The sequence below is a fragment of the Acanthisitta chloris genome, unplaced genomic scaffold (genome assembly GCF_000695815.1).
Source record: "Acanthisitta chloris isolate BGI_N310 unplaced genomic scaffold, ASM69581v1 scaffold6659, whole genome shotgun sequence".
In the NCBI taxonomy this organism is placed as follows: domain Eukaryota; kingdom Metazoa; phylum Chordata; class Aves; order Passeriformes; family Acanthisittidae; genus Acanthisitta; species Acanthisitta chloris.
In genome coordinates, this window is record NW_008690916.1 from 252,385 (window position 1) to 274,622 (window position 22,238).

A 22,238-nucleotide genomic window follows, 5' to 3' on the forward strand; every position below is an offset into this window, starting at 1 on the left:
CAGAAAAGCTGCTAAATAAAGCTAAAGAATCAGAATGCTAATTAATGGCAACTTCCAGAAGTAGACTGCAGCTACACTGCTCAGGCCCTGCCAGAGTAATTGGAAATCTCAAAACTAGGTTCCCAAGTAATAGTTTAGAAATGTAAAGTTTGGGGTTGTTTGGTTGGGTTTTTTTCAGAAAAAAATAAAGGTCAGTTCTACTGATACAAGGCAGCAATTTATAGTCTGTGCAAAGGAAGTGGATTAAACGAAGCCACCTAGTTAGATAACTCAGGAAACTAAGTCAAAGGCAGTTAAACAGAACATGAAAGCGCTTTGTCCCACAACTTCCAGTGATTTCCCCAAGGAAAGATTTGGAATAAGAGCCATACAAAACATGCTTACTGCACGATTGGAACTGCTTGATATCACAGCGAGGTAACATGAGGTAAGAATCAAATGTAACAGTTTCATTTACATTAAGTCCTATCAATTTTCTCCAACTGTTTCAGAAAGTCAATGCAACCATCTGACAGAATATGATCATTGCAAAGTAAAGTGTAGCTTTCATGTTCTTTGGACAGTAAAATACCAGAGGGGTTTCTGTCAATTATGCAGTATCACAGATGTACATCCCAAATCTGTCCATCTAACTAACAAAAATAAAACAATATACAGCTGAAAAATGCTCTTCAGAGCTACCTTTAAGTAATACATAATATACAAGTCAGTCTAATCGCAGAAATCTCTCTGCTTAAAAGGTTGGTGTTCATTAATGTGCTACCAAAGTTTCCACGATACAAAACAGGACTGCACTAATTGGCTGATTGATTCAATACCAAGTTAAAGTAGTTAATTATTCTGGAAAAGAGTTATTTTTAATACACCTGAAGCCTTCCAAAACTATTAAACTTTATATGCCTGCACCAACCTCCCATTACTTTGACTTTCATTAACTACCTCTGTAGGCACTTTGAGAACACCAAAACTGTTGGTACATTTCTGTTTTTATTTATAACAGAGGTTCAGTTGTGACTGTGGACATACTTTAACTCATTTATAACAAGGGAAAAACAACAAAACCAGTAGCAACTTCCTTTACCACTACTAAAATTTAGCAAACTGTAATTCCTGCCACAACAGCTTTAATTCCAACACTTCAGCACTGCAAATTAATTAACATCAACCTCCCCTTCCCAAATTTCTGCATTTCTGCTTAGCCTCTCTATCTCTGTACACACAGTGCAAGCAAGGTGCGTAGAAGGGATGGATTCTCCTTGATGAGATTCAAAGATACATCCATAGGTATCGTAGAGTCAATATTCAAACTACTCCATAGTTCTTGGAGGTCCCAATCTAAGAGTTAAGAGAAACATCATGAGGTATCTACCAACATATTTCAAATCTACTAGTGCACTTTTAATTGTGATAAAGGAAGACCTGCGTGATGCAGCTGCAAGAACACTATGGAAAAGTTGTGAAATGAGTCACCAAAAGACAGAGTGAAAAGCCTGAGTGACAGAGAGAGGACAGTGTGAAACTGCCTTCTAAAAGACTCTCGGAAATCTCAAATAGGAAGTTAAGAGACACAATTCACACAGGATACAGACTTCAGTAGGAACTCTGCCTGCAGCCATCAGAATCAAGATGGGCATTCCCATTCTGAAAGCAGTGCAAGGTACTTGGTATTTCAATGCATGCTCTAAGTCAGCACTATGAAATCCCACCACAAGTTCTCCACACTGGTACACAAAGGACCCCACACTGCTCACCCAGACTCCAGACCACAGGCAGAGGTGCCCAGGTATGGGACAGAAAAACATTATTTGAGCAGTTCTGATCAAACAGTTTTGAAAGTCAGAAAGACCAAGTACAGTGAACTTACAGGTGCTATGAACATCTGGCAGAGCTGCACAGCTCCCAGTGCCAGCAAATCCAGGCCAGCATTTTATCAGGGTCCAGCTCAGCAAGGGACTATGGCCAGGCAGGGCCATGGGGATCTGGAGAGCAGCATCCCATGGCACCCCTGGAGCAGGGAAAACCAGTCCTGAAATGGAGCTATGGGTGAGCTGGGGAAGCTGCTCAGGGTCATGGAGGGCCATTGGTGCGCGAAAGCTCTGGTCACCCAAAACTGGCCGTAACTTCTGCAGGATCTGGCATTTAGCACAGCTTGCAGCAGATGAAGAAAAAAAGTCAAGCAGAGAATATGTAGTGGATTGACATCACCATGGAGGAGACTGGGGTCAAATCAGAAATATCCTGCATCCAAAGCAAGCCTGATCCGGGTTGAAGCCAAGGACATATGTCTGTTGTTACAATAAACTGCTCTAACATTTTTAATCAGTTTTACTGGTTTACTGTCCTTGAGTCACACAAGCCTTGAATCACTGGCAAGTCAGGAATGAACTGATGATATTACAGAGAGAGTTAGAAGGTACTAGGCAAACACGAAAAATAAAAAGAATTTAGAAGAAAAAACACCCTCTCAGCTGTAGTCATTTAAGTAGGAACACCACAGAGAAAAGCTCTTAAGTGCAAATCTTTCTTATTGCAGTGTTACTTTCAGTGGCACATGAAACAGCAATGATAACAGGCTCAAAAAAAACTTTGAAAATAAAGTTAAAAGATACATGTAACTTAAAACTAACATCTTTTCCTACACAGAAAGGTTAAATTGTGGGGTTGACATTTGCATTTGTTACGTTGTCAACGTTTCCTGCCTATCAGCCTATGTACAAACAATATCTAAAGATGTCATCTACATATTTATACCAAAGGAGTTTATGAACAAGACCTGTCAGTATATTTTAACACCTTTCCAAAATGTCAGCTTTCATCAGGTATAAACACAACATGTTTAATTTATTAGTTTGGCTTAATATAAAAAGTTGACAATCATATGTCACCATAACTATTGATAAGGTAAATAAGGACTACAAGAAAATGTCAGAAAGTTATTAAAATATTTCTCAGCTTCCTGAATCAAATTGGATTTATTGGCTTTTCTCTGCCAATAAGTGCATCACACATTTTTCTTCATATGGCTATTTTTGAAGTGATTTGTCCAACAGTAAAGTTTACAGACAGACCATATATCCTGGAGAATTTGAATTCCACTTTGACTTTTTTGGGCAGGGGAAAAGACCTTATTAATGTTTAAAAAAACCAACAAAACAAAACCAAATGAACACGAACACACACATTTGTTCACCTGTATTTACACATACACCATAGATTTCATTTTCTAAGATATACTAAACCACATAAAAGTTAAAACATAAGGCACAAGAAACTTTGAATACAACTCTGAAGTTGAGCAAAGCAATGCATTTGTTTCCACTTTCCACAGGAGGCGCTTGATTCAATTAATGAAGATTGCTACTATCAAAGGTCCATCTTCATTGTTTACAATGTCAGGAGAACAACCTATTCTCACTTCTTTCTAGACACTTCCCCCAAACATGTAACAGAGAGCAGCACAGCTTCATTTCAAGAATTCATCCCTACTACCACTACACAGCCAAATACCTCATCAGTGAGTCACTCCAGCCAGATTGCAACAGCTTGCTCTATAGGGAAAAAACCCACCTTCTTTATCTGTATGCAAGGATAAACTCCATTGTATACATCAGTTCAAATGCTCCTTTCCAAGCCAAACTCAGGCCAAATGATGGCCAGAGGCACAGAAGAGTTTAAAGGCAGAGGGGGCCAGAGAATGGACTGTTCACTGACAGCTCTCCCTGCTGGCAGACTTTCCTTCAGCAAGTCCCAATCTACACCTCAGTATTAGAAACAGAGAAGAATTTTACTCTTATACAACCAAGCTGATACTAGGATTTGATATTATGCACATCAAGAAGCATGGCATGCCTCAGCCTCTTAACTAGTCCATAAAACATACCCAGCCAGGATAAGGATAGTGATTTCTTAGAATACACCAGACATGCTGAATGTGACCTCAAAGACCTGATTTGGATTTCCTGTTGCTTAGTTAAAAGGGATTTTACTAATTCATGTCACTTCTGCACCAAAACCACAAATGCAGTGAGTTCAGCTGGAGATCCAGATATGGAATATCCTAAGTATCAGCCACTAGTCCTTTGATGCTATCAAAAATTTAGTGCTGAAGACCTTGAAAGTGCATTGGATATAACAGAAAACCAAAGGCTTTGTCATTCTGTTCAAAAGACAAGTAAGTGAAAGAATGGACACATGATCCACCACGTGATCTTCACATACGAAACAAACTCACAGAAAAGACAATTTCCAAAAATGAGAAGTAGTCCAAATTTACTAATAACCATATTTAGTCATGGTTATTTGCCATAGGGTTATTCAGTCCCATCCCTGGAAGCATTCAAGGCCAGGCTGGATGGGGCTTTGAGCAATCTGGTCTAGTGGAAGATGGTCCTGCCCATGGCAAAGGGCATTGCAACTAGATGGCCTTTAAGGTCCCTTTGAACCCAAAGCATTCCACAATTCTGTAATATTTCAGGCTACAGAAACATGTGTCCTGGTTTCCTTTGCCTGCAACATGGTACAAAAAGGTGAATGGACATTTCCACAGGGCCCAGATTTTCCACAAAGGAAGGAAGGAAAGACCTCAAAAGGTAGTCTTGCTCCTAAAGGATACATTTAACTCCATCACAATAGGTAGCATGTTGGAGTTCTTCCACTGTTATTTCTGCAGTGTACATGATTTCAGGTTTTGTGGCAGAATAGATCTGTCCCGGTTCTTAGCATCCTCACTTCAACATGGCTCAAAGCTGCCCGAAACACCAGACTTTAGTTCAGACTCTCATGTCTGTTTGGAGCATGCCTGAAACGGAGTTTCCAGTTCCATTTTCCTCAAAAAGCAATTCTATTCAGACTCACATGCAGTAAGTGAGGAAAATTGGCAGATTCAGTTCAAAATCACAGTACTGTCAAACCAAACACCAGCACTGTACATGAAGCCCCAGGCGGGAGAAAAGTCCTTAGCTAAGACATTTTTTAAAACATACAAACGGCTTGCAAACTGGTCCTGTATTATGAGAGAAGGGAACTCAGCAGTTCTGACCTTAGCAACAGAGTACTCTTCAGGTACAAATTAAAAGTAAAAACTTTCAATGTTTGCCCCAGAAAGAGAAGCAGAAAAAGGAAAATGAGGAGGGAGAGGAGCAGTTTTTCCTTATGCTCCTTCTAAAAAACATGCATTTTAAACCAAGCTCTCTACAGGGCATAAGTGCTGAGCCACCGATCTGCATTGCTGAATGCTAGACATGTAGCTCATGAATGGAAAAAGGGGACCTTAATAACACCTTTCAAACTGACTCCAAGTATGGGTCAGGAGACAGATGCAGCCCAGGTGCCTTCAACTGAAATAAAGATCTAACAGGAGGACAACATGACAGAAGGTAAGAAAAAGACAAAAGGAGCACTAAGGGCTTAAAAAGGCTGGGAAAGCAATTCAGGTTAGCAACCCCTAACTTAATCCTGACCTTTCTGTAACTTTTTACCTTGATTTAGTTGACTGAACTAACTTTGTGGGAAGCTTACACAACTGAACCAGAGAGTCTGATTTCTCCTGAAGGCTGGGCAGAAAGAAGAGGGAATCACATGGTCACTTAGGGATATTAAGAACATTGAATTACAAAACAATACGAAACAGTCACTACAAATCAAATATTTTCCTTTGATAAAACAATTTCTAGCAGTACAGTTAAAACCCTGTCTTAGCATTATTAGTTTTGCCCCCAACCACATTAATCCAGTATAAACCCTTCTCTTTTTTTTTAAGGATGCTAGAAATTGTAACAGAAACATATTCTAATACGAAAACCTGTAGTTTCAAAGACAGCTGCTAATGGAACAATCCATAACATTGAAACTAACCTATATTTCTCAAACAAATAAAAAAAGTCACAAGAGACACGTTAACATAACAACTCAGCTCTTTGCATAGTTCTATTTAGCTAATAGTCATTATTACAGTGCCAAAGAGCTGTAGTCATGGGTGAGAAACCCCTTTGTGCTAGGCACTCCACAAACAGGGATCCCTGTGGCAAAGGATCTGCAGTAACACAGCCCAGAATTCCAACCATCATTATGGAGAGTTACTTCTCAGATTATGAAATACGAGACTTTGCTTTGATATTAATGCAATTATTCTCTCTTAACTCAAATATTAAATACCACTTTTTTTCTTGGTTGGTGATACATCCTAGCAAAGGTTACAGCTTGATTTAATAATGGCTCAAATCTTCTACTCATGAATCAGCGAAAAGGAAGGTGTTAACTTCATAATGCAGGAGCATTTTCTAACTAGGGCCCAAGCCAAGACCCACCAGACACAATACAAGCCTTTTCTTTGGCTTGCCAGAATTCACATTAGAGTCTTTAGTGAACAGGTACAAAGCCTGCAATTGCAATTCACTGTTTTCCACGCTGACCAGGAGGGTAAGTTGGCAAACACTACCCTTATTCATTCCAGTCTTAACTTTTTGGAAAATAAAAAAACCCCAAACTAAGGACATGTTGGAAAGTTGTGGGGATTCCGAAATTAAGCACAAATGCCACTCAATGTGAAACATGCCGAGGCCACACACACACTCCCCAATTTCTTTATAAGCCAGGCGACTAATATTTAGTTAGCCAAACCCTTTTTTCATTGCACTCATCAGAAATGGTTACATGCCACTATACTGGGAAAAATTACTCTGTTCTCTTGATGATCCCAGAAGCCACCTGATATATTCCTTTTTATTATCTGTTCTTTATATCTCTACTCTAATTTTCATTGATCACTTCTTTTAGGAGTGAAACCTCTACTGAAAAGGGCCTATTTTCCTAGCCCTGCCTAAAGGCAGTTTATAAATAAACAACTGAAAAGTAAGGGAGGTGCTGTATGTGATCCACTTATTATAAATGTATACGAGCATTAAACTGTCAAACGTACGACTTCAGATCCCCTAGTCTTTGCAGGGATTTCCTCCCTAACTGAGTAAGAACAGCAAGTTTAAGTAGACTTTGTGGCCAACAACCACTTTCTGTTGTGGTTGGTGCAGCAGCTTTCAGGGAAGCTGACTCTACTTGGGACTGACTACTAAGTGATCGCAGAATACAAATAAAAAGTTACGAAATAAAAGAACAGAGATATTCACACTTTTTCCATATGCTTCATATAGTAAAGAACATTACAAGAAGGAGGGAGAATCACTCTAACACACTTCCAGCTGCTCTTTTTTTAACTTTATATTCCTTCCTCACCAAGTCTTATGCCAGAAACAAGATATCTCCACTGCTATAAAAGTCCATCTCTTTTCACCAGTGCTAGCTGGTTTTAAAGAACCATAAAATTCCTTCTGTGTTCGTTACTGGTATGTTAAAAAGAATCAGCTTAGGGCACAAGATGTGAAGCTTTTATCTGAGAGAAAACAGGATAACATTGTGTGGTTTAGTTTTTAAATACCATTTTTAAACATTTGCAGTTAGAAAATACTAAAGAAATTTAATATTTTTCAGGACATATTAAAGTCTCCCTACACAAGGCAAGAGCACTCTATCCAACACTGAAGACATCTGCCTAAATATCCACTTTGTGCTCAGGCTCGAATCTGGGAGAGAGATGGCAACAAAAATTTACAGTTTTGGCTAAATTCAACCAAAATTTGTAAGCAAAAAGGTCAAATGAACAGATCAAATGATTTCTCTTAAGAATCTGTGACAGTATCAAATTCAGTCTAACACATCAGCTTTTTTCTTACTCTATTACAGCAGATTTCTTGAGAAAAAAAAAGCAGAAATGGAATTTAATAGAACTGTGTTTCTATTGCACTGAATTTCAGTATTCCACTTCTGGAAACCAGAGAGAGTAAAAATAAAACTATGGAAAACATACCTGGCAACTCCAATTTCATGTAAAACACACAAAAGTTAACGCACTAAAGCAGCACTATGGAAAGCACCAGAAAGAAAGGGCAAATACATCCACCACTGTGTCTTCATTGATCTCATTAACAAATCTAGAATCTATTTGCATTTACAGGAATTTTCAGGTGGCACAGAAAAATTTTTACTATGCCAATAACATCCCCATGATTTCATAGTCTGTCTCCTGCTATTCTCTGGCAAAGGTTTTCAGCAAAAACAAGGTAACTGAAATGATATTTGTACTAGCAGAATATAATGAATGCTATTATTTGTAATGTTTGACAACTCTTTGACAACCAGATATACAATATATTCAGTTATGCAAAGAGATTTTTTTTTTAGACTCTAATATTTGCCTATGATGCAATCAGAATTTCAACGAGCGTTTAATATGTAATGATCGTATAAAATTTTCCCCTTGAATTCTGATTGAGAAAATATCAAGTAAAAGCACAAACCTCTTGAAGTTGGCTAGAAATAGTTACTTTTAACAGCAGTGCTTCTATTTCAAGTTTCTCTTCATGAAGGCAACCGAACCAAGCAGGCAAAAAAAGCCATTAACCACTCTTTTGCCAAACTCCTTTTTGACATGGGACAGTTAATCAGTCACGAATAAAAAGTTCACCATTTACCAGATGGCAACTTCACCATAAACGGAAGCTATTTTTGACCATGGCAATTAGTGTTCTCCTGTTTCAAACACTAAATTCTATTTTCGCATTAATTTTTAAAACGATGTGGCTTTAACTTAAAATAAACTGTACATCAAAAGAATGGAAAATAAACAGCCAGGAACACAATTTGACGAATTGGATTTATTTAGTTTATTTAGCTAAACAGGGTCCATTGGATCTCTTTAATAGGCTGACAGTTGCACTGGGCTGGTTAATAAAACATTCAACACAGTATCTTCAGCCAATATAGAAATGCAAATCCCACCAGAAATATTTTATTCATGAAACAGTAATTTCAGTTACTACCAAAGCAAAAAAAAAAAAAAAAAAAAGAAAAAAAGAAATAGAGGGAGGAAAAAATGGAGTTGGGAGGGAACAACCGACGCTTCCTTCGCAAACAAACAGCTCCACCTAGCGACATTCCCTGCACAAACACACCAGGACACCTGGAAAGGCCTGGAATTAATCCTTCCTGCGCCAAGCCTTACCTTCTCTCTATTCTGTATGCTTTATCAGTAGCGCATGTCTCTCCCTATTTTGCAGTGAAATGAAAACTAGCCTCGCTTTAGCTGGGGAAAATAAAAAAAAAAAGTTATAACACGCTAAGGGGCTAGAGAGTGCAGTTCTGGTCTGAAAAGCAATCACGTTCTAATGGTGAGGGTTTGCTCAGCTTGTCTGATGTTTTTTTCTTGTAATCTTTATGTTTCTAACTCATGACAGAATCCAAATCAAACTTCTACTTATATAAGAGCTGGTGAGCAATACAACAAAGTGAGAGTGATATATACTCTGTTCTGCTTTATTCATCACCACATCCCACACCTATATCCAGCTACAGAACCTTTATTACTGCTGCTCTCAAGAGCAGAACAGTTGACAGTTGCTTCTTGTTGCATGACAGCTAGGGGAGTATCAATTGAATAAAATAAGAAATCTCCAAACAAGTGGGAAACAATAAAGCTTTCCTCCTACCCCCCCCCCAACAGTATTCACCTTCTGTATATGAAGTCACTTAACTCACCAGCTGGCTAGAAGTAATTTTGAGTGGACATGGCTTCTCCCACTCTCTCCTAGAAAGAACAGCAAACATACTTAATTCTACTACTTTGAGAAATAGAGAAATTATAGTTCTCTACCTTGGAAAGGCTGATGAAGGCATCCAGACATGTCTACAAACTGCCAGGTGAGAAAGCATGTTTAGTGAAAAAGGCAGAGCTGATGTCATGCTGAACTCCTATTATATGCCTTAAAACGTATTTTACAGAAGGATTTCATTCTGCCACAGACCATTTTTCAGCTTCATAGAGTACAGAAACATTTTGTGTGTGAAGGGAGAAAGGAAAGGCACGAATGCTTACAGTGCCCCATGTGAGCCAATATACCTTTCACACACAGCCCCCAGTCAGACACAAGAGTTATCAGACTCATCAAATCACTTCCTGAAAACACCTTTATTTGTAATCACTCAGCCAAGTCTAGAGCTCCACAAACTGGCTTTTCTTCAAATTATGTGCATTACCTACACCACAACTTGCTGAAGGACCAACAAATAGAATGTCACAAAAGTCACCAGTCTTAGCCCTACATGTTCACAGATGAGCCAGATGTCTGGAGACAAACACAGAATTTCCTGAGTGTCAAGGTCAAGTTGGCTGAGAGAAGAATCTAGTTAAGGAATTAGTTTTATTGGCATTCAAAATTTGCTGCTTGGTCGCCCTTACCCAACATATTATCTCTTCACACACTGTGTTATGAGATGCACAACATACTGATTGGTCAAACAATTGGAGGATTCTTTGCGAGCAATACATTATAAAGCCCAGGAGGTAAGGTGCGCTTCACTACTCTGGCCTCTCAGGAATCTCAGTTAAGATATCATAACCCCTTAGGTTAATTCCAAATCAAGCATGTTAACTCTCATCTTCCACACTTTCCTCTAAGGAAAAGCATCTTATCACTAGTAAATTCCATCACAAAATAAATTTCCTGCTTTCTCCACACTTCCACATAAAACTATTAAAAAAAATCTCAAGACATAAATAACTTAAGGCAAGTTTTCAACAGCAACAGGGGTTCTTTCTAAGTTACACCACCTCCTAATCTTTCATCAAAAACTCAGTTTAGGCCTTGAATGTTACAAAACAAAACAAAACAAAAAAACAAAAAAAAAAAAAAAAAAAAAAAAACCACAAAAAAAAAAAAAAGAAAGAAATATTCTTTCCTGTATCACTTTTTCCCCATTTAAAATAGCAGCATTATAAATAAAGTAGTTGCAAAATGTCAAATGCCTCCACCTTCTTCCACCACAAACCCACCAGGGCAGGGACACAAGTGAAAACAAACTGAAGGCAATGTGCCTCTATAGAAAAGGAGCTATCCTAATGCTCAGCCACAGCCAGGCAGACAAATATCGTATCAGAAGTTATTAGAAAAGGAACAGAGGGAAAAATCCAGTGCCTCTGTGTGGAGCAGTTTGCATACAGTGTAGAGGACTGATTACTTATCTCAAGAAGGTGACAGTATCTATAAAAATGGCAGAGTGAAGGAACTTTCGTCCACAACATGCTTTTTCAAAATTGGATTGTCAAAGTGCATGGTCAGATAATTCGAATTCTTTCTTCTGAAACATAATCAGCTCAATCTTGTGTGTATTAAAACAAACCCTCCACAGCCCTGTTCAAAAGAGCTGTACTGCTCACATAGTGAAAACTAATCTGATTTCAAAACCCTCAAACCTGTCAACAAGCTCAGGTTTCACTCCAGGCACACATACCTGCCCAGGCAAGGTGCTCGTGTATTCATGACGTGTTCACCATGAGAGCTGCCAATTTTTAATAACATAATTGGGATACAACAACAAAGATATACACACACCAATCCCACACGTGGTTTATGATTTCGTAACTATACAGCAGTGAAGCTTTGTTTTATAAATCAAAACAATCCAGCAGCAATCACTGAGTCTCTAAAGTTTTAGTTCAAACTGGAAAGGTAGGGAAGACTCTGGCCGTAGAGACACAGGCCACTAATTTGTCATTTGACAAATGTCATTCCTTATGCTGACAGCCATGTGAGTATTTGTCTGGGCAGGTGATTGAACCTGAAATAAGGGCAGGAGCATTTGCAAAAAGCAGCCACAAAATAACAGCCACAGCTGTAGCAGCAGTTCAGGTGAGCTTCTGGACTCGGGTGGTCCTTGAGAGTCATACAAGAGAGCTAACTTTATCAAATGAAATTCCATTGCTTATCTCCTTAAATGTTTTTAAAGCTTAACAGCAGTTGACATTTTAACAATGATCTTAAACAGAACCTGCAGGAGGTATGAAATGTGAATATATATCTGCACTATTGACTGAACTGAAGCTATTGTTAAATGCCAAAAATGTTTAAATGTTTAGTCATTTTGTACACTGTATCTGTCTATATAACTTCTCCCCCTCCTTCTTTTTTTTTTTTTTTTGCTTCTAAAGGTTATTCGGAAAGTCAGAATAACCCAAATCAGTATCGATTCTGAGAATTTAAGAGGAATGAGCACTGTCTCTTGAGCTGATAATAAATGCTAACTGCAAAATTTACTTCTGTGATGCCAACAGAAGAGGGACAGTTCCTATGCCTCCTCCTTTATCTGATGGCTATTTCTTCTTGTTGAATATACTCAGCTTGTTTTCAACACTGATTGTGTTGATTTTTGTAAGAAGAATATTACTGTACAATATGGTCTTACTAGATCTTTACATTCCCTCATCTATTTGAGTGCCTTATACTTCAGCTGTGAGCTTTTGAGGACTAAGCCTGCCTTGTTTTTTTTCTATTTTATGGTGCCCTGACACTGAGCCAGTACATAGAACCCTCAGGATGAATACAAATGCTACCAGACAATCACACATTTGCAAAGTCTATATAGTCACATTTTCACATGAACTGGGATAAATTTAGGTCAAAGTGATGTTTACAAAATCTGGAAGCCTTTGACTACTGTATATCCCCACTGTTTAAAGATCATTGGCTACTTTCAGGTAAAAACTAACAAAAAAAATGCCTTCTTTGAAAGAATAAACACTTCTATTAGTCTATGTACTTAAAAGACTACAATAAAACATACAGGCAAGCACCATAGACATTCTACATCTGAAATAGTAAAATATACATATATATATATTTACAAGATTAAACCACATAAGGATGGATGCAGGAAAAAGACCGGCTTAGGAAGATTATTTTAAGTTTCAGGAACTCCTTAGTATGTGGTCCCAAGACCTCAACGAAGGCAGAAAGCACAAGGACATGGTCTGCAACTCCACTTGGGGCCACAAGATAGAGCCATTTCCACGGGCTCTGCAGCCCAGCAAGCCCCAGCAGGTCTGGGACCACAGTTTTCCTGACCTATCGGGAACGAAACACAGCTAGCAAAATGAAGTACTGGTATATGCTACTGAAAATGTGATAATAAAACCAAGATTGAAATATGAAAGTTCAAAAAAGGCAGCATAAGGTTTTATCAAACAGTTTTACTCTGTTTCAATATGTTTAGCACAAGCCTGAAATTTGGCTTTTTGAGATGTGTACAGTCATTATGCAAAGAAGTATCACTTTATGCTTGCCCTATTCTTATATTTCTCCCCAGGCATCTGGTCTCCATGGAAGGCTGCAGAGCACTGAGAAAGCAGCAGAAACTGCTGCTGCCTTAAGTCAAGGCACAATGCTTAGTGCTGTGGTAATTTTCCTGTCTGTATTCAGTGTGCTGTGTGTTCTGAGTGATTTTAAAGACAAAATTGAGCTATTCTTTTTTTTTCATTATCACCGTTCCTCTCCAAGAAGGAGGGCCAAGATAGAGCAAGGTGGTTTTTCTCCTCAGATACAATTCATTGCAATTAGTGGGTTACCAACTACTCATGTGCCATACAGAGCATGGGTTGGATGTCATTGCCTTCACACACCCCTGGACTGCAGAGCACTGACAGCTAACTGCAGGGATGTCTCAAAGGAACAAGGATTAGCAATGAGAGAAAATAAATCTCCTATTTGCAACTTGTTCCTATTAGATTACAAAGTTAGGGGTGAAAAAAAACATGTTTGGAGTAACTTTTCTAAGTACAGCTCAACTGAGCTTAAATCTGTATTTTTCAGCACTTCAGCATAGTAAAGTATATAGAAAAAAAGCACCCTATATATCATAACATATGAATAAATAACATGCAATAATTAAAGTGATAGCATTTTGTCATTAACTCACCAATTAGGTATCAAATGTCACAAATAAACCTTAATGTGGTCCATCCTGCAAGTAAAGAGTGGACAGTCCATATACCTCATGTTTCCTTCTCTTAACTTCGAAACATGTTGCCATGCTGCTGCTTTCCATAACTGCTTGGATGAGGGCAAATTCTCAAGATGCTCCAAGGCATACAAATAACCACAAGACCAAAACTCATGTTCATGATGAACAGAAAGGAAAGCTACCAGTGTCAGTTCTGCATTCACTTTATGTTTGAAATATAGAACTTAATGAAAGAGACTGTATACTGAGGTATATAATTTTTGCAATTCATTTCACAGACATGATTTCCTTCAAAGGAAACAGACACTTCAAGATGACTGAGAAATGTCATCTGCTCAGCTCACATGCTACTTCACATGGGAAGAAAGGCCAAGCCAAATACAGTAGGATCCAGCTGGTATTCCATTTATAAAGAACCACATGTAACTTTGTAATCTGTGTGCCAAGAACACTGACCAGCAAACCTGTAAGATGATCATTACCTGAAATTCTAGAAAAGTGAAACCATTTTATAAGTACTTAGATCTGCTCTCCCTAAAGGTCTGCTAAGACTCTTACATAAACTCAATATGCTTTGCTTACAGTCAAACAGGTAAAACTCATTCAGGACAATATTCACGCAGAACACTCAAAAGCACTTCTATTTCAGCAAATATTTTAACTTTCTACCTTTGACAGCCCTGCAATTTATAGAGTCAAAATAACATTTCCTTTCCTTCCTCCTCTTCCCCCTCTGAACTCACAACGGAATCATTTTGTTAAATAGTTTCCAAGAAGTTGCTATTTGACTGGACAATAATCCAAAACGGTTCTTAAATCCTCACATATAAACTTAGAAAACCATTAGTACTTAAAACTGGGGCTAAGTAAGGCATTTAGTTGTAACAACATTATTTGCTGTATAAGTGAGAATTTTTTCAAGCACAGTTGTTGTTTCCTTTCAGTACTTTGCTCCATCCTTCACACCACTTTCTTCCCTTGATCTTCTGCTGAAGAACCTTGGGTTTGGGACTGTTGTTTTACCCATAATTATGATCTGTACCTTCCCATTTTCTCATGTTGTTTTTGCTTCTTCACTCTGAGCACAAACTTTAGGTTCTTGCAACCATGTAACTCCTAGTGCTCTGATGCACTTCATTACACTCATTTCTCCTCTTCCATATAGTGTCCAGTTCTGAACTCTCCCATTCACTATTGCCTGGAATATGCCAGTGTGAATTTCGCCATCTGCCTACATACTGAACTAGGTCAGCAACAAATATATGCTGACAGCAAATTCTCCCACATCTGAGAAGATAAACAGTACTCATTATTGGTCCAGAAATTGTTCTCCTCCGGAAGACACTGTTTAGCTATACACAATTCCTACAGAGGAACAGCATGACACTGTCTCAAAATTTTGATGCAAGTCTTTTTTATTCCAACATTCCTCCAACTTTACAAACTGCAACCACCTTCTAAGTAATACATTTTTGTGTGACTCCTCGATTTGGCAGAAGCACAGAGGAGTGACAGTCAGCTGGATTTCTTGGCTGCAGGTATAAACATTGACTCCCCTCCCCAGAAGGATTAAACTGCTGCCAGCAACCTGAAGAAATTCACAGTTCTCCAGTGAACGGAAAATATAGCCACTAGTTATTTCGTTCTCCCTACCCTGGAGGAACTGAGCAGCTGCCAATTAACATAGCGTTTTCCTACACTTTGCAATCCCTTTGAACTTTTGCAGGATTTTACAGGAAACAGTTTTGCCTCTATGTAAATCTATTCAGTGCAAATCCCAGTCACAAAAAAAGGACTGATAACTGTAGCAGAAGCCCCTAGACAAGGCAGTCTTGTTAGTTTGCATCCATTACTCAAAAAAATGTAGTATTTATAACCGATTTGTAGAAAAGCCAAGAAGAATCTAAGTGCAATGAGAAAGAAGACACAGTGACTAACAAATGAAGTGCACATTAGATAAACTACATTCAAAAATTCCATAGACTGGAGATTATATTGCCTTTCATGTTACTGCCCACATTACTACAAGCTGTCACTCCTTGAGAAATAGGATTAAAAGCTGACTATTTTGCATACATCATGAACACTCACAATGTTTAATGGCAGCGAAACAACTGAGATCCAGGGCAAAGGGACAAAAGACTGGCAACTGGAATACTGGTACGGGACTGCCACAAAGAGAAAAGCTTCTCTTCCCCAGTTCGGTTTTCATCTGTCCCTATATACAGCAAGATACGTGCAGAACTCACCTTTCACACTAATCAAATATACCCTCTCATCTGCCTGAATAACTGCATTATTTTATTTCAAAAATTCTTATAGATGCCTTCTTGATGAAATAGGATAAAACTCACGAAATCAGCTTCGAGTTTTCCCATTTCCTGTTTGTAGCTCCTCATTCGACTGCTGTACATCCCTCGGCTTTGAGGTGGGATCTCCCGGACTTCAAGTTCCATCTGCTCAAGCTAACAAGTGAAAACAAAGAGGAGACATAAAAATCAAAAGGTTAATTAAAGCAAGAATGAATTTACCCAAGTTGCTCGTTTGTTCTGCAATATATAAACAATTTGTCAAAATTCTATGATTTATCAATGATCCTGTGAATTTATCAAAATCTTTACACAGCCTTGTATTAACAAACAAGGGACAAAATTAATACTACTAAGAGAAGGAATGATTCTAGTCAAATGTTTCTGGATTTCAGTTCCAAATGTGATGAAGACATTTCATTACAAGAAAATAGTAATACTGAGGATAAATACTTCCTGCAAATTAGCAGAGTTCAGAAGAAAGCCTATTTCCATCTAGCTGTGCAGTTTTGGAAACCCTTGGCTGAAAAAGGTATTTTATTTATTCATACACACACATGTGCCTACATATATATATACATGTACACATGTATATATAAATGCTTAAAGTTTTATCTACCACCACCTTGTATGTTTAATAAACTAATTCTTTTTTACTTAAATACTGCTAACTCAGCACAATTACAAAGCCTGAACTGATTGCCTATATCTGCATCCCAAATCTGTATGTAAGTATATCAAATAGCTGAATTTCAGGGTTTAATGACAGTACTATTCAAGAACTTGTATATGGTCAACTGTATTAAAACCTCAGAGATAGAATGTATTTTTCAAAAGCTTTTTCTATTTATTCTGGCCATGTAGAATACTAAGGGGCCTGAAACACAAGAATATGCACAGTGGTACAGAAAATCAAAAATTATAAACCAGGGTTGCTAATTACCTGCTCACTGGGTCATGGAGTCTCCTCTACACAGTGCTGTCTGTTCAGGAATTCTATTTTGCACAGCTGAAGAATCCCTTACCTGCCTTTAAAATCTTTCCAACTTACTTTAAAAAGATAAAAGAATACCTCTCCTTGGTTGTTGTATGCACCAACATTATGGCATAGGAACAGAAATGCTTTTCAATTAGGGCCCCAAACAACTGGTTACAGGTCTTCACAAGGGACTGCTGGAGTTTATTCCTAGGCAATCACTTGCTTACACTTTGAAATTCATCCTCAGATCATACGAAAAGCATCTGAATTTACTCAATGGAATTGCCAGATACTCAAAAGTCATTCAGCCTGATCTATTCTGATTATACAAAATGATATTCAATAATAAACCGTAAAGCAGACTTTAATTAAATAGTCACTAATGAACTGAAACATACAAAGCAATTTCTAATTCCACCCAGTTCTTTGGCTCGAGCTTAACTTTCCAAAGGAATATTATAAATTAAACCAATAGCTGGAATTAATAGCTTGTTTCTTATCAATTTCATCTCAATGTATTTGATCTCAAATGTTCTATAAACATTTGAAACATTTATCTCATAGATATACATAATTATCTGTGCAAGGTCAGGATATTTTAATGAAGTCTCAACTCTTATTATTATATAAAAATGAAAACATCTCCTAGTGAATACAGAATTTGCATCAAGGATCAGACTATGGTTCATGAAATCCAAAACATTCATTCTACAGAGTCAGTATTAGAGAGTGTAAGGTCCAAGGAACAATGATGAAGCATGTGTATTTCAGCTGACCAATATTTAACACCTTATTTTATCATCATGAGATGAAATGGGTAAATTTTGTGGCTGGACTGAGAAATTTCCATGAGAAGTCATGCAGAAGATAGTGATCCAAGCAGGTGTGAACCTAAATGCAACCTAATTTCATGCATCTCCACTTTAAGGCCTCATATGATTGGTTATAAAAATCATATTTTTCATACACAAACAAGAACACAGCCAAAATCAATTTAAAGCAAAAAATATCCTGGAACTTAAATTCTGAAACATCTGTAGAAGCTCAAGTTTTCTTCAGAAAACCTACAAGCTTAAAGTTCTGTTATTGCCTATGTTCAAAACTGACAAGTGCTGATTTTGGCTAGGGTCAAATTAATTTTCTTCATTGTAGCTGGTATGGGGCTGTGCCCTGGATTTGTGCTGAAAACAGTGTTGATAACACAGAGATGTTTACGTTATTGCTGAGGAGCAATTACACAGAGCCAAGGCCTCTCCTGCCTCCTGGACTGCCATGCATGCCAGTGAGCAGGACGAGGGTGCACAAGGAGTTGGGGGGACACAGCCAGGACATCTGACTCCAAGTGACCACAGGGATATTCCATACCACGTGGTGTGATGCTCAGTATGTGAAGCTGGAGAAGAAGGAAAGGAGGACACAGGGAGTGATGGCATTTGTCTTCCCAAGTAACCATTAGGCATGATGGAGCTCTGTTTTCCTGAATGTCTGGCCATGGGAAATAGTAAACAAATCCCCCGTTTTGCTTTCCTTGTCGTGTGACTCTTGCTTTCCCTATTCAACTGTCTTTATCTCAACCCACGAGTTTTCTCACTTTTACTCTTCCAATTTCCTCCCCCATCCCACTGGTGGGGGAGGTGTGAGTGAGTGGCTGTGAGGTGCTGAGCTCCTGCCACCACTATGGTGATGCTGAGCATTTTGGCACATAACTCTCACTCAAATTCATAGCCCAGGCCTCATCCTTAAGGCTCCTCGGGAATCTAACCTAGCAGGTTTGCTTCTAATAACACCCAGCACTGAATACAGCATAAAGCAGAGCAACCCCTGGTATTTCCATTCAAAAATACAACAAAGCTGATGATGTCCACTGAGACCCCAAAATAAGTCTCCCCCTCCTGCAGGATCTTTTCCATATGAAATTGCTCAGTACATCTGCTAGCATTTTATGAAACTTGTGAGCTTTACTATTTTATTCTGATTCTAAAATCCTGGAACTAAATAGAGACCTAAAAAAAAAAAAAGAAAAAAAAGTGTCTAAATAAGAATAATCAATCCAACACTTGCAACACTGGATTTATGTGCATTATTAAAAAGGCAAATGTCTAGATAAGAATAACCTAGCATTTGCAACACAACAATTTGTGACGTGTCCTTCATAAAACATAAAGGCAAATAACACACAGAGAGCTTTTTCTTCTTAAAAGTAGCATTTTGCTCAAAAATGCTGATTCCAGGTCTTCTAGAACACACTACATTTTATACCCAAATAATTTCCCTAAGGTTATCACAACATTCACATTTTCTTAAAACCTGGTAAAAATAACATTCAGATACTCCACACCCAATGCAGAATGACAGGATTTCTCTCCAGAGATCTCTTACTCCACAGCTCTGGCTTGAAAAGGCAGCCTGGGAGTCTGAAAGTTCTGGTGTCACTTCTGCACATAGATCAAATCAATTACACCAGTGATTTTACCCAAACAAAGCAGACAGTGTTTTAAAACAATCACTGGTTAGTGAATATAAATAAATTATCTCTACAATAATATTTATAATACATGAGAGTTTGAATTCCTAGCCAAGTAGGAAATAAAACAAAATCAGCTAATCCCAGCTTTGACTACTCAAGACAATGAAGCAAAACAATGTATGAAAAATACTAGTAGCAAGGAATTAGGTTTATTTTCATTTTCTACTGTAGCTTTATTTTAAAAGAGGATCTTATTAATCAGTTCTGTTATTAGAAGGTTTGTTCCAATTGATTTCTAAACCCAAGCCTTGATATTCAGTACAAATACATTAGGTAATTGCTTAAACCCAATAATTAAATCTAAAGATCTAAAACAAAGGCGTGAAAGAAAAGCCAGTACATTAAATGAAGATCATCATTAGGATAAAAGTGCAGATACAGGATTTACTTTTTAATCTTATAATAAATACAAATTTAGATGATCTTTTTTCTGGCATAAGGAGAGAAGTAAGGAAACATTAACTCAATTTCTGCTCCTTCCAATCTACTTTGAGTAGAAAACCACATTTGAATGACCACTCATGCTAGAACTTCCCTGTACTGCTCTGCTTTTTTACCATGTCAAATTGTAGTCAAAAGGAGATGAAAAACATTTATAGATTTCTACTTTCTTTCAGCTGTTTGAATATAAAGTACCCAAAAGGCCGTAATGTATCTTCAGAACACCCCCATGAGATGGGACAGTAATTTTACTGCATTTCTCACTGTGAATACCAAATCAGAGAGGTTGGGTCCCTTGTCATCCTCACAGGGCAAAACTGTAGAGAGTCACCCCAAGATCCACCTTTTCTGGATGCTATTCCAATGCTCTGGTCTACAAGACTAATTCTGTTCTGAAACCAAAAGCACTAGGTATGCCAACAAACACTAAATACTTTTTTCTTTCCATGCCACTTCAAAAAGTTAATTTCAATAACATTGTTTAGTTAGTAACCAAATAATTGATTCAAGTTCCTTCCACTGTAAGAACTTCTAGGGTAGAAAAACTAATTTCCTTTCCCTAACACTCAGATTATATTTCTGACATTAGATAGACCAAACCCATTTGCAAGCAATAAACAAAAGCAACTTCAGGTAAGGAACTATTGGCCATGTGGGAAAAAGTTAATCTCAACTGTCATCAGCTCTTTTGCTCAGTTACCCCACATCTACAAACTTTACTCGTATACTCCAACCAGATGGAAGGCATAACAGGCTGTAATGGCAATAAAATAAACTTTAAAACAGTCACAGTCGCTTAACACATGTTGCTCATCACATAGTGCTTTCTTCTGTCAGTGCAAAGCACTAAGGAATGCTTGGCTAACACAACCACACCTCTCAGAGCAGTGACCCACACTGCCAAGGCCTCCTGGTCCTCACCTTCATCCCTCACTAGCCGAAGAAGAAAGATCTACTGCTCTACAAGACATTCTGACAGATTGAATCAAGTAGATGCTTGGGTCTTGCATGAAAAAAACAGTCATGGTGGGTAAATATTTAATTCAATTCCTAAAGTAAAAGACCTAATCTACAACTCAGAGCCTTTAGCAACCTGTACGGACTTACAGCAATAGTGCAAACCTTGAATCACTTAACACAAGACTTAAAAAGGACACAGTTTTCTTGGGTATTCCATGTTCTCAAAAAAGAAGTATTCCAATAACATTATTGCATTTTCTAACGTACCATTGTTAAGTATTTTTAGGGCATGTGTGTTAGATGCCACTAATAATGATCCTATTATTTTTGCTAGGAATTTGCAGCTAACATATGAAAAGCCAGAACATACCAGTTCCCTTGCTTCTTCGAGCTGTTTCTCAACATTTGCAACCATCTGCTTCTTCTCATCTGAAACAGAATCGTGAAAACACCAATATAATTGTGATCTTGCCATGAAAGAAAAATATACAATTTCAAAAGCTTATATGGATCAGCTAAAACTGGTTCAGGAGATTTAGTCTCTGTGGCATCATCATGAATGGTGATATCCACATTAGTAACAACAAAAAAAAAAGAGACTAGAGAATCGTTGAAGTCTCTGCTTTGTTATGCAAGTCAGGAAATGAGCTACAGCTACTTCAGGTGTAGGAGTTATACCTCAGCAGGCACTTGCTCTGTGTGTACACATGCATGAGAAGGCACATACATACACCAAATGGAAAACAAAATGGTTCAATAACAAAAGCTTATCCTATTTATTTGTAAAATATGAGATGCACAAAACCAAGCATCCCACAAAATGAATCCAGATACTGAAGGAAAATGAGGTTTCTATTTCCCTGCTCCTATGCAGAGTTTCTTTTGCTTCAACAGAAACAAAATGGAATGCCACAGGAACTACAAGCAAACCACTGCCTTCTAGTAGCAGTAAAACTGTAAGTTAGCAATAAAGTAGTAAAATTTTTAAGAATTAAAAGCAGTTTTAAGCTATAGGTAGCAATCACCATATGCCAGGTTCCCCAACAAGTCTCTATCCCAGCTATAGAGACTTTCATCTTGCCTCTAACTATCCATTAGCAGGCAGAGAATCCAACATGGACTGAGATTCCATCGTCTCAATGAACTTAACAACGAATCTCTGAACATACAACCCTTTACA

General features: G+C 37.9%; 1 protein-coding gene across 1 annotated transcript in view; it reads right to left on the reverse strand.

The window, feature by feature from the left end:
• Positions 1–22,238, reverse strand: part of VTI1A (vesicle transport through interaction with t-SNAREs 1A) — a 265,633-nt gene that overhangs the window by 237,422 nt on the left and 5,973 nt on the right. The window contains exons 2-3 of the mRNA XM_009082019.1: positions 21,429–21,487; positions 16,197–16,307 (exon numbers count right to left, since the gene is read on the reverse strand). Coding sequence (XP_009080267.1) covers positions 16,197–16,307; positions 21,429–21,487 — 170 coding nt within the window. The remainder of the gene's footprint in view (positions 1–16,196; positions 16,308–21,428; positions 21,488–22,238) is intronic.